Source organism: Coturnix japonica, chromosome 1 (assembly GCF_001577835.2).
Source record: "Coturnix japonica isolate 7356 chromosome 1, Coturnix japonica 2.1, whole genome shotgun sequence".
Classification (NCBI taxonomy): Eukaryota; Metazoa; Chordata; class Aves; order Galliformes; family Phasianidae; genus Coturnix; species Coturnix japonica.
The window spans coordinates 41,596,042-41,609,378 of record NC_029516.1 but is presented as its reverse complement, the minus strand read 5'-3'; the positions used below and the strand labels follow the sequence as shown (position 1 = coordinate 41,609,378).

Genomic DNA, 13,337 nt, shown 5'->3' with positions numbered 1-13,337 from the left:
TCTGTCTGTCTGCATGGATCCTCCAGAGCAGCTTTGTACACAGCTTCTATGTGCCTGGAGAAGATGCTCCTCTCAAGGCTGCAACCAGCTGAGGCCCTGAGGTGCTCCAGTAGGCCCACATCCATCGCCTTGCTGTGCACCACAGTTTGGGGGTTAAGCTCTGCAGCCTGCATTTCACACCCATGGTTTCTGCAATGTCCTTTCAGAAGCAATCACCCCGCATTGCCAAACCTTGTGTCAGAACAAATCTTCACGCTTACCACATTTGTGGCCAAATAGCAGACTCGCTGTTCACGTGCAATAGGTCAATAATCGCACACTCAGGAGAGGCATTGCTTATTTATATCAGGTTTGCAGAACTCTGAATGCTTGGTGGTTTCCCACAGATCAAGCCCACCAAACAGCCATTATCTATCTGTGCTGTACCTGTACACAAAACTTGCACAGTTAGTAATTTTCCAAGCCTACCCTCTTTAATGTTAATTAGTCATTTACATACAACTATAACACTGCTGACTCTATATCTGTATGCATGCTTGGGGGAAGTGTCTTCACCTGCAAAAGCTGTTTTGAGCTGTTTAAATATGAAAGTGCATTCAGAGATGGTAGCTCAGATAAGCAGCTGAACAGGCTGCACTGCAAACCAAGCGGGCCATGCGGTGCTGAAAGAGGTGAGCAGAGAGGATTGTAATGCCTTTCTTCTGTACATATCCGTTCCCTGAAATTGGGGTGCTATTTCGGGTGGGGGGGGTGGGGGGGTGTGGTAGGGGGGTTATATTTGCTGCAGCCATAGCCTTCATTTCACAAAAAATTGCTTTTTCACAGAGAAGATAGAAAGGTGGAAAAAAAATCGTGTACCTCCCCGTCGGGGAATCGAACCCCGGTCTCCCGCGTGACAGGCGGGGATACTTACCACTATACTAACGAGGAACTGTACAGTGAGCGCTGTGGCAGTCAGCACTACATCCCTCCCACTCCGGCCGTGCTCCGCCCTCCCCCCTCTCTCCCGCACTGCACCATGAGAGCTGTGGTTCTCTGCTGCTGCTGCTGCCAACCCCCCTTAGCAGCACAGCACCACGCTTCCCACAGCCCCGCGCGCCGCCCTGGCTCTGCCCTGTGTGGGCGGGGCGGTGACGGCGGCATGGACCGGCCCGGCCGCTCGGGGCGCAGAGCTGCTGTGAGCCATGGCGGCGTCGGATCCCAGCTCGTTCTCGTCGCCGTCCTGCTGCCTCACGCGGCACCTCCACCTGCGCTGCCGCGTGGATTTCGTCGCACACGCGCTGCGGGGCACGGCGGCTCTCACGGCGCGGGCACAGCGGGATGCGCTGCGTTGCCTGGTAAAGGCGGCCGGGCCCGGATTGAGGGGGGATGCGGGGTCGGCTTGGGGTCTGCTGGGATGTGTAGGCTCAGTTTCCTGTCCTCAGCTCCCAGCTCCCAGCGTGGTCGCTTTGCCTCCCTGCTTCCACCTGAGAATGCTTCCCTCTAAAGGCAGACTCGTGTTGAAGGTACAAAGGTACGAGGAAGGCCCTGCAGGTCCTTACGCTGTTCGCTTCCTTCCAGGTCTTGGATACAAAAGATCTCCAGGTATTTAAAGTGACTGCAAACGGACAGGATGCCAAGTTTGCTTTTGGAGAGAAGCACAGCTTCAAGGGGAGCCCCCTGGAAATCACGCTGCCCTTTGAGATGAGGAGGTAGGCTGTGTCATTACCACTTGGTATCACCTCACCTGACAGAGTTGCTTTATGAATAGGTCCTTTTGTTTGAATTAAATTGTCCAGTAAATTGTTTCTTATCGTCTCACACTCAAAACTGCTTCCCAGCTCTATAAACTCATCTTTGATTTGTAGTATTGTGGAAGAATAAAGAATATGCCATAAGGCATCCGTCTCTTCTGGGACACAAGTCAACTCACAGGTCAACCTCAGACTGAAAGAATGAAGTCCTGGAGCAAATAGGTGACAGCAGAGACATAGGAAGTTCATAGGGAGTTGTTTCTTTTGTCTGACTTCCAGCTTTTTGGTTTTTATTGTAGCACAAAGTCACAAACAGAGCCTAAGTTTGGTTGTAAGCATCTATAATGTTGTGTTAGACACAGTCATTCTTGGAAATCAAAATAAAGTGGTGATAGGAAAGTGAAGAGTTACAACTGGAAGCTTGACTGTTCAGCAAGCATATGTGCCTTATGATAATACAGGTGGTTTTTTCTTTCACTCTCAAGTATGTACTTTGGAATGCTGGTAATAAATTAGATATGTGTACCCAGTCAGCTCACCTAGTGTCCAACAGCTCTAATTAGCTGGATTTTGTGCTGAGTTAGGCTTGATTTGTTAATTCCCAAGAGCAGTTTGTATAGCCTGCAACTTTCAGGTAACCCATGCAAGTACTTCTGTGCGCAGCGATTACTAACCATAACAAGTTTCTTAAAGCTTGCTTTTGCAGAGTGTTCAACTCCTTTGTTATTATGCAGGGCTGACAATAGCAGGACATGGGGAAGTGGTTTTAAGTTAAAAGAGGGAAGATTTAGGTTGGATGTTAGGGGGAAGTTCTTCACTAGGAGAGTGGTTAGGCCCTGGAACAGGCTGCCCAGGGAGGTTGTGGATGCCCCGTCCTTGGAGGTGTTCAAGACCAGGTTGGACGGGGCCCTGGGCAACCTGATCTAGTAAAGGTGTATGTTTGGTGGCCCTGCCAGGCAGGGGGGTTGGAACTACGTGATCCTTGAGGTCCCTTCCAACCCAGGTCATTCTGTGATTCTGTGTGATCTGTGATTTTTTGTTTGCTTATTGCATTGAGTTTTTTTATATTTACGTGTACAGTGCTTCGTAGTTTTGGGGAATCTAAAAACTTAGCTGGTTTAAGGAACCTAAAGAAAAAGTCTTTGTTCTCCACAAACTATAGAAAAGGAGAATGGAAGTGTCTTTTGGTGTTCAAATTGAAATACAACAAATGACTTTCGCTATCATAATTGAAAAGGGGTAGTTGTTTGCTCTTATTGTTCTCAGTGCTTCTGAGACAGCGTGGCTGACTCTCTTCCTTAAAGCATTGTAGAGGAGTTTCAGAAGCGATTGCAAGTCATGTCAAAACTGTCTGACTGTTCTTTATTGTACAGGGGACAAGAAGCAATTATCGAGATTTCCTTTGAAAGCTCTCCAAAGTCTTCAGCTCTCCAGTGGTTTACCCCAGAGCAAACTTCTGGAAAGAAACACCCATTTCTCTTCAGCCAGTGCCAGGTCAAGTTGCCTTAGTTTTTATTATGTATTCCTGTAATTCCCTCAGTTTCTAAGCAGAGAAGTAGATCTAATAGGGAAAAGTACAGCAGCCTAATACTGTGCATGTCAAAGGCTGTAAACAAAAACACTGTAGTCAGTGTATTGCTGTGATTTTATTATATGTTTGTGATTTAGTAAGCTACAAATGACCAAGTATTGGTTATGGTTAATTAATTCTCTGCAAAAGCTGTGTAGATTTCTAATATAATACATTAATTTGATTTATTCCCAGTTCTTTGTGCAGGAAAAATGCTTTTATTTTAGCTGATTTTTTTTTTTGTTGTTTTCCTCCAGGCTAACCATTGCAGAGCCATTCTGCCTTGCCAAGACACACCTGCTGTGAAACTAACATACTATGCTGAGGTAGGTGAACCTAAGGCACGTGTCTAAATAAAGACAAACACTACAGTGTGGGATTTTTATTTGCTTATTTGTGGTCGCTGCCAAAAAAAACCAACAAAATCAGTGGCCAGAAATGGCTTTCCTGTGTGTCTTAAGTAATGTGGTACATAGCTGGGGTATCTTTGCGGCGCTGGTTGTTTTAAAGAAGCAAGAAGGGAGGTGTGCATTGTGATGATCAGTAGTGAAAAGAAAGTGAAACTCTGAATGCTTGTTGAAGGTCATCCTTTTGGTTATAATTCAGTATTGCCAGCCCCTGAGGCAGCATTTTCTATCTGAGGGGGAAAGTTTTCCAATTGGACATATCTGGGCTATTCTCTTGCTGCTTTGAGTATACTATATAACTCTGTATGCCAACCGAGCTCCTCACAGTCGCAATGCCTTCTTTCAGATATCTGTTCCCAAGGAGCTGGTGGCTCTTATGAGTGCCCATCGTGATGGAGAGATGCCTGACCCAGAGGACAGCAGTCGGAAGATTTACAGATTCAGTCAGAATGTAAGTGCTACAGGCTAGTAGAGGGGTGCCTGAGGTCTTACTGCTCAATTAAAGGTTGATGTTCTGTTACGTAGAGCGGCTAGTTCAATGATTCCACTGTTCCTAATGTGGCAGCCTCAATGTATTCTCCTGGCTTTTTTGTTCTCACAGCCTTTTAGGCTGCAGTCTTGGTGTCTGTGGGATCTCTTGGTGAGCCTAGTTCATATTGCTCAACAGGCTGGAAAAAAAATTAAGCAAAGAGAAATGCAATAAGCTGATCTGGATGATGAGGGTCTGAGTGCACAGAGGTAGGGACTTGAGTGGCTGGAGAGAGGAGTGGAACCTCTGAACTGCAGCAGCTGTTGGACTGATTTGGCTGCTATGTGAAATCTGAGAGAGGAAAACAAATAGTTACCTCATCTGTGAGCTCTTCAGTGCGATGTTGTACCTCTTATGTAGAGGAACAAATAACATTGAAGTAGTTTATGGCTAATAAGTGGTGGCAGTTTTCTGAATGGTTGTCTCTAAGTAATTGTATTTTAAAGTCTTATGTATTTAACAGTGTTTATCCTGCTGAAATGGATGAGGGAGGGTTGTAGGATCCTCTTATGTACCTTTGTTTTATTTTGATTGAATCAATGATGTTGACAGCTCACATTAAATAAGGTAATTCTTTTAATGTTCTCCTTTAGGTTCCCATACCTTCCTACTTAATTGCTTTAGTGGTTGGAGATTTAGAAAGCAGGTGAGTAAGTGAATCTGCACACAGTATAAGTATTAATAATGGGTAAGAAAAAATATTAACAGGTTTTATTTTTGTTGTTATTTTTGTGAGTTTTTCTTTGGTCATTTGATTGAATTTCTAGTTTTTAAAAGTCTGAGAGGGCTTATGAGTAAGTAAACTTTCTCTTTATCCTGGATCTGAATTTCATTGTTCTTCAGTTCTGCACCTTACTGAATTTATTGATTATTTACTGCCTTCCAAAGTCACAGAATCAGCCTATATGTATCTTAATTCACTCTTGCATCACTTTTCTATTCAGTATACATTTGCATTTAGGTCAACTGTGCAGGTTTTAGAGCTGATTGGAGCACTAAGGGCTCCTTTTAGCTCAAGGATAAGTGTATATTTTTCCCCTTGGTAACAAATATACCTGCTGACATAAAGAAGGCAGAAAATGAAGACTTCATCCTCTTTGCTTATCTGTGCAAGGATGTGTTAGTCAAGCTGATAATAATGCCTGTATATTAGGGCTTTACAGCATTTTTATTATCTGTAAATGCATCCCCTATTTGTTTGTCCTGAATAGTAGGTGACTGTGGTTTGTTTTGTTTTCTAAAGCCTATTCTAGTGTCACTTTAGCATTGGAGAGAAAAAGGAGAGGAAGACTCTGTAATGAGTTTCTTGAACATCATCTCAAGCACATTAAATGTTTTCTGTGTTGGCTTCCCATAGAATATTCTCCAGTTCACAGTGTCTTACTGATGTTTTCACTTCCAACAGGAAGGTTGGTCCAAGGACGCTGGTGTGGGCTGAAAAGGAGCTGGTGGATAAATCAGCCTATGAATTTGCTGAGGTATGTAATTAACAAAAATGTTTCCTAAACTAATTGTTTTACATAGTGCTGAAAAAGGAACAGGATGTGGCTTAGAGATTTGTTCATCTGTAGCCTTGCTCTCCCCTTTTCCCACCCCAAAAATGCTGCTGTTCTAGTGCAACACACAACTACTACGAAACATAATTATTGCTGCACAGTGTTTTCTTGTTTTGCATGTGGGACATACCCAGGTGAGAGAGAATGCAGTGTGGGGTCAATAGCTTATAACTTCTCTAGTGTTTGTAGTCAGAAGTCTTACCATAAACCAATGTGAATTCTTCTTTCAGACTGAAGCTATGCTGCAAACAGCTGAAGATTTGGTGGGGCCTTATGTATGGGGACAGTATGATTTGTTAGTCTTACCACCTTCTTTTCCTTATGGTGGTATGGAGAATCCTTGCCTTACTTTTGTAACTCCAACCTTACTGGTAAGTGTAACACTGCTAAAAGTCAACCTTTCCGTAGAGTTCACTCATCCATCACATGATGGAGGTTTATTTGCAGGCTATATTAATCCTTTGTCCAGCAAGATTTGTCTAGTATGTTTTGAGTTTAACCTGAAATGACAGTTGCCTTTTTTTCTTCTTTTGTAGGCAGGTGATCGATCTCTGTCAAATGTAAGTGCAAAATAAGTTCATGTTTTCAGTTAGGTTATAGCTTGAATTTGCATCTTAGCTTTGCAATGAATGTCCGAAAACTTGGTCTCTTGTTCATCCAGAGAATTAAAAGCTAACACAGTGATTCAAAGAGTCTTACGCCATGTGTTTTAGTTCTAAATAAATTCTAGAACAACCATTTTGCATAATGAACAGATGAAAACAACTTAATACGTAGGGGACCAATGTCAGCTACTCAGTAGCTTTTTTTTCCTGTCCAGTATTATACAGGAGCATGGATATGTTTTAAACATATATATGTTTTAAAATTACAACCAAATTGTTTTCTTCCAAACTGTTTGTAGGGAACTTCTTCAATATATCTGCCTCTATGAGTCAGAACTTGCATTGTGTATGACTTACTTGTAAAGTGGAAATAATGAGTACATGTTGAATAAATTCTAGTTTTGTCCAGTAAGTTGAATACTCTGGAAGCTGTTTTATCTCATAAGTCTCACTACTGGACTGATACAGTGCTTTAAAAAATGAATATTACTCCTTATACGATGGTTGTCCTAAGAGCACTGAAATATTAGACATGGGTGCTTTTTAATGTATCATTATCCTTCTAGGGGTCAACTGTTTTCTTCTTGTTTGCTACTTTAGAACAAACCAGCCCTGCAGCAGTCAAACAAATGTGAGGAAGTAATGTTAGTCCATTACTTGACATGCATCCAGTGTTCTGTAATTTGATTTCACAAACAAGTGCCTGCACAGTTTATGATTTGCAAGCTACAAATCCAAAATTATTTCTGATGAAGGTTTGATTGCATAGGGTTAGTCCTCAAGCTGATGTTTAAATAGGAAAGCTTACAGATCTGTGTCTATCTGTTGGTCTTGGGAACGTAGTGCAGTAATCCTGCTAGGATTCTTCCTTTCCCTTGGGATTTCATTGTTTTCAAGAGAGTCTAGATGGTAAATCTGTCTTTGTTTTCTGTTCTAGGTTATTGCTCATGAAATCTCTCACAGTTGGACAGGAAACTTGGTAACAAACAAAACATGGGAGCATTTCTGGTAGGTATGATGTTCAGTACAGCGCAAAACATGTATTTAAAGTCTGCAAAGAGAATAGTGAAATTTCTTTTGTCATCCTAGCAGTGCTGACTTTATCACTATGTTTCCAGGCTGAATGAGGGACATACTGTGTATCTGGAACGCAGGATTGGTGGTCGGTTGTTTGGTGAGCAGTTCAGGCACTTCAAAGCCTTAGGAGGTTGGAGGGAACTGCAGAATACGGTAAATATCTTCAAGGTCTTGTTAACTTTATCTAGGTGTACACCTACATAGATTGCTCTGAAAGTAGGACTGTGAAACTACAAGAGATACCATAAGCACAATAACACTATTGGATAGACCAAATTCTCAGCTAGAAAACACTGTTTTTAACATAGTCACCACCATTAGCTGTGCATTTTTGGCAGCAAGAAACAAGAGCTTGCATGCTGCATTCTTAAAAATCTGGTGGAATTGACCCACTGTCTCTACTGCTGGAATGCATCACCCACTGCCTCGCTGTGCTCACATCCACTCCATGCACCTTTGCTTCATATGCACTTTTGTCAGATGTCACTTTGTCAGACTGCCCCTTTGCTGCCATCTGTCTCACAGCAAAAGGGTGTAACAAAATGTTGGCAGGAAGGTTCAACCTCTACTGCCACACCACCATCCAACCATCAACACAACCTACTGGGTCCCATCACTAAATTATGTCCCTTAGAACCTCAAGCTTATCTGTAGGCATCACCATCAGAATCACTAGTGCCAAATGCAAATACATTATTTGGCACTCTGGTATACATGATCTCACTCTGGTAATGCAGTTTACCCCTTTGATTATGTTTCCACATTGTTGGGTTTTGTGTTTTTTTAATCTGTTATTCCACCTGTTTGAAACAAGTAGTTTGTTAATAAATGGATAAATAATCCCTAGGTTCTCATCATTGCAACATGTGACAGTAATCAACTACTTAGGAATAATAGGAGCATGAAATAATTGATCCTAAAGTATTTTTGTTTGTGTGGTTGGACATTCATAGAGCAAAATGAGGAAAAAGAAGTTCAATAAACTGCACAGATTCAAAACTTAAAAATGAGACAGTGATTTGGAATGAGGCTGTCTCAATTTTGGATGGATGGTATCTTTATAAATAGGATTAGCGGTGATTTTTTTCAAGAATATCTTACTATATTTTTGTTGCAGATAAAAGCACTTGGAGATGAAAATCCTATCGGTAACCTTGTCCCCAATCTGAATGAAGTAGATCCTGATGTTGCCTATTCATCTGTTCCATATGAGAAAGGCTTTGCTTTGCTCTTTTACCTTGAACAACTTCTTGGAGGACCAGGTAAGCTTTAGTTAGACTTCATATATAATTCTTTTCCGTGTTAATTTCAAACACTGAAATGGTTGTTTCTTTTTCACTATTAGATGTCTTCATTGGCTTCCTGAAGGCTTATATTCAGCAGTTTGCTTATAAGAGCATAGTAACCGATGACTGGAAGACATTCTTGTACTCCTACTTCAAGGATAAGGTTGGGTAGTATTTAAAACCTTTTGATTGTGTGAAGCTATGACACAACTCGGGAATTAACTTCACTTTTTTATCTCAAAATCTTAATGTTACGCAGTCTTACACTCTTACAAAGATGGGTTTGCGTTTTGATGTTTGTGGATTGGTTTGCTTTCTGGAAGTATTCTGTTTCTGGAATGTTTTGCATGGTAGTTGGAGGTACTTAAAAGAAATTGAAGCTGGTTTCATAGGGTACACTTTTCTCTAGAAACTACTCTTAAAATTCACTAAGAACTTGTGTGTTTTGTAGGTAGATATTCTTGATAAAGTTGACTGGAACTCTTGGCTGCACGCTCCAGGAATGCCACCTGTGAAACCTACGTAAGCTACATTTTGTTACAGTGTGTCTATTCCTTCCTTAGCTCTTCGTGTTCCAAATGATAACAAAGCAGTTTGTAAGCAGGGTAAAAGTCTTCCCACAAATGCTTTATTAGAAAGCAGACTTGTGCTATGTCAATACCGATACATGTTTTATATAGGAGGGAGAAGTGTTATTAAAAATTCCTATTTGTTTTTATGCTGGTGGAAATTCGTTTTGCTTTGAAAGTTGCCAGGGAATGTATCTTTTTATTTTTTTCTTGGCAACTTGCTACAACATTCTCTTTTCTTGTCCATTGTGTAACATACAGATAATAAAGCATCATATGCTCAGATACTGATCATTTTAGGAATGTGGGGATCAATAAATATTGTCACTTATGTATGGAACACTTATAATAAAGCAAAAATACATCTTATGATAACAGGAAGTTTGTAAACTGTATACCAATACTGAATTGGAGCCTACAGTGAAGGAAAAAAGGAAGTGGAACCATTAGCAAATAATCGCTAAGCGTCTTGTAAAAACACTGCAGAAACTTCTTGTTTCCTAGGTGTGATCCTTTCCTTATAATCTTTGACAGGTATGATATGACATTAACAAATGCCTGTGTTGCCTTGAGCCAGAGATGGATCAAAGTGAGTAGTTTAAGAATTTAACTGAGGTGTCGGTATGTTGAAATAGTGTGTGTTTGTTTGTTTGTTTTACAGAGTGAACCATTCTTCTTTTCCAACCTGGGTATTTCTATGGCTATGATTCTGTTCTGAAATCTGTTACTTGCTTAGAAAGATTGTATATATATACATATGTATATACATATATGATGATAGTATTGCTGCCAGGGGTCTTGCATGATGTATAGTAGCCTTTCATCATAGAGTTGGTGGATTTGCTATGGCTTCTGTCTGTAAAGTGCAGCACATTTTTAAAAGGTGTGCAGCCAGCTCTATGTGACATGTATATGCAGATGTTCAAACAGAAAGTTATGCCTGTTTATGTTTAGGAATATCTATTAGGAACTTAAGAAATTGTTTGCTTTTAGGCAAAAGAGAGTGATCTGGGTTCCTTCAGCTCAGCAGACCTGAAGGGAATATCGTCTCATCAGTTAATTGAGTTCCTGGCACTGTTGCTCCTGGAGGTAAATGCAAGCCTGGGAAATACTGATTCTGGAGTCACTAAAGCAGACGCAGAGGTTCAGATGTTCTTTGGAATTAAATTGTCCATCTTCTTTTCTTAAGTCATGCTACAGTAACCTGCTCTTGCTGTGTGTAGTCACTAAAACATTCAGCCCTGCCCCCCCCCCGATTATGTTTGGTTCTCCAGCTGAGTTGGGGATGTATGGGCTATTTTGGATCGAAAGATAAAAAGAATATTAGAAGTTGCTTGAATTTGTTCTATTATTGAAGTTTGTGACCTGCAAATAAGCTATAAAAGCTGTTAATGAAAGAGGATGAATGTTCCTCAAGACTTGATAGGGCTAGTAGTTCTGAATGTGGGAATTTGCTCATGATTACTCATTGCACCTTCCCTATTGCTCTGAAAAGGTGAAAGGAACAGATTTGTCAGCTAAAGTTTTTAAATCCCATGTAACTTCAGTCCTCTAGAATGATCCTGTTTGCTTTTGAAGTATGTGGTTTGGGGTGTGCTCCTGCCTTATTCTGACTATGCAACTGCCTTTTTCAGGCTCCCCTTCCACTGTCACATGTCAAACGAATGCAGCAAGTGTATGACTTCAATGCTATCGGCAATTCTGAAATACGATTCAGGTTTGTTCTAGTATGGATACTTTTTCTAGCCTTAGCTGCTTTCATAAAACAAATTGCCCTGCTTCATAAATGGTTTGAGCCACACTGCTTCATTAAACTGATGCAGTTGTTTGTACATTTTGTACGTGCTTGTGTAAACATGCTTACTTAAGTGGTATTGTTACTTATGAGTTGGGTAAATGTAGTGTAGTAGAGCAAGAACTGAACAGTGTGTGAATGAGGCTGTGACTCATTCTCATCTGTCAGGCTAGCAAAGAACCTGATGACCTTTTAATTTATCTTAAGGGTGGTACTGAACAATATAATCACAAGACTCTCTGTGATTCTGAGATGCTTAAAACATCTTTTCAGTATTCAGTCAGGAACAGATCTTGTAGGATGGCCTAATGAGTTCTAGGTCTTCTGCTGATGTGACAGAAAGTTTTCCAAATTACACTGACGAAAACCCATGCTGGTACATCTTAACACCTGCTATTACAGAGCTTTTATCTCTTAAAATAAGTGTAAGTATCAAGGGAAGTATGTAAACAGGTAGGAGAGGCTTTAGCTGTGTGTCTCAGTTCTTACTTCTACATGATATCTACACATTGTTGAAATATGTCACTGGTCTTTAACAAATGTATTTTTGAGGTCATCATCTTTTTCAAATATCATGATGACTCACATATTTTGCTACTGTTATGTACTGGATACATTTGCAGTAGTGATGGTTATTCTACCTTACCTCTAACTTGGATGTCTTTGTTCCTTGTTATTACAAACCTAATTATTTTCAAGCGTATGGTATTTCTCTTGTTTCTTGCAATGTCATTTTCCTATACTTAGGACAAGTACATGTCAGCTTTGTGAGGCTTTGCTTGCAGGTTTTGTATTTTAGTTTTAGAATATTTTCATAACTAGGTGCCATGTGACAAGTGCTATGAAATTCAGCTCAGGGTGATGCAAGAGGATGCTACAGTAATATAGTAGAAATATGTCACCTCAGGGAAAACTAGCAGATATTTTGGAGAAACTTTGAAGCATTTCTTTAATATAATGTAGAAAAATCTGCTTTTGTAAGATGCCATTCAGACACTAAATATCTTATATTGAAATTATGCCATAATTCCATTCCCATGAGCTGTACCACTTGGGGAGTTTACAGGAGCAGAATCACAGACTGGCCAACTACAGCAAATGAAAGTTCCATTTGTTTATTTGTTCCAGATGGCTGCGCCTCTGCATCCAGTCCAAGTGGGAAGAAGCAATTCCTCTGGCTCTAAAAATGGCAACGGAGCAGGGCAGGATGAAGTTTACTCGACCCTTGTTCAGGTAGGAGTTATCTCCATGTTGTGGGAGCTCGCGCTGCTGGCATTTTTAGTGTAACAGAATAAGCAATTCTAGATATTGTGCATGCATTATGTTATGAGTTATAGCGATATAGCACAGAATTTTCTATATGCTGCAAACCAGATTATCTTTGCAGTCACTTTCCGCTTTCTGGCTTTTTTTTTGTTTCATGTGAATTTAGTCTCCCGGTACATCCCTAAATGTGAAAAGTAAAACGTGGAGGGAGATTTCCATTGTACTGTTGTTCAGGCTTTTTTCATATGTTTATTTTCTTTTCATAGGGATCTTTACAATTTTGACAGCTCTCGAGATCTTGCTGTAAAAACGTTCCTGGAGCATAGAGCCTGTATGCACCCAGTGACAGCAATGCTTGTGGGCAGGGACTTGAAGCAGGATCAGTGACAAACTTTGATTCCTTTGGAGTTTTCTTACTGCTGAAACAAGACTGATTGTACAAACTGTTGTATGCATGCTTGATTATGCCGTAAAACGTTCTGCTGCTTTTGGTACTAATTTAGCTCCAAATGAACTTCCTGATCAAATTTAATACTTTTTATTTTGCACTTCCCTGTAATACTGCAAAAAATCACTGAATCTTTGGAACTAGGAGAAGGGTTTCCTTGCAAGCAATGTGTAGAACACAACAAAGTGTTCTGAGATGTAGCCATTTGTCTGTCATGGAACTTAAAACTCTGGGAAGAGCGTGGCTCTTTGTGCACAGCTTTCTTTTTCATAGCAGAATGCAATTAAAACTTTGAGTACCTGACAACCGAAAAATAAATCTTTTTATTGCTCACTTGTCTGTGTATTGATCTGTATCAAAATAGTGGTTTTCTTATTTACTGGAAGCTGACAAACACTGTTGCGATTTTCATGAAATAGATAAAACAACCTTGTTAATTACGGGCCTGTCAGTCTTACTTGGGTTCCTGGCAGAATCTGGGAGAAGATTATCTGGG

General features: G+C 40.6%; 1 protein-coding gene and 1 non-coding gene across 2 annotated transcripts; one reads left to right on the top strand and one right to left on the bottom strand.

Moving 5' to 3' along the window:
* Positions 1–858: 858 nt before the first annotated feature.
* Positions 859–930, bottom strand: TRNAD-GUC. Its single transcript has one exon. It is a non-coding gene; the product is annotated as a tRNA-Asp (tRNA).
* A 186-nt stretch (positions 931–1,116) lies between these two features.
* On the top strand, positions 1,117–13,174 carry LTA4H (leukotriene A4 hydrolase). Its single transcript, XM_015858638.2, has 19 exons — positions 1,117–1,337; positions 1,561–1,691; positions 3,107–3,227; positions 3,561–3,629; positions 4,057–4,161; positions 4,833–4,885; positions 5,645–5,717; positions 6,026–6,166; positions 6,332–6,355; positions 7,338–7,408; positions 7,519–7,630; positions 8,595–8,739; positions 8,823–8,926; positions 9,215–9,285; positions 9,867–9,921; positions 10,326–10,421; positions 10,967–11,049; positions 12,256–12,360; positions 12,660–13,174. The coding sequence occupies exons 1-19, from the start codon at positions 1,185–1,187 to the stop codon at positions 12,778–12,780; spliced, it is 1,833 nt and encodes a 610-aa protein (XP_015714124.1). The 5' UTR covers positions 1,117–1,184; the 3' UTR covers positions 12,781–13,174.
* Positions 13,175–13,337: the final 163 nt, after the last annotated feature.

Excerpts from the sequence above, each read along its gene's own strand:
- LTA4H (XM_015858638.2), top strand. The coding sequence starts at position 1,185 with ATGGCGGCGTCGGATCCCAGCTCGTTCTCGTCGCCGTCCTGCTGCCTC. Across the intron at positions 4,162-4,832 it reads TTTACAGATTCAGTCAGAAT|GTTCCCATACCTTCCTACTT; the intron begins GTAAGTGCTACA and ends GTTCTCCTTTAG. Across the intron at positions 6,356-7,337 it reads GTGATCGATCTCTGTCAAAT|GTTATTGCTCATGAAATCTC; the intron begins GTAAGTGCAAAA and ends TTTCTGTTCTAG.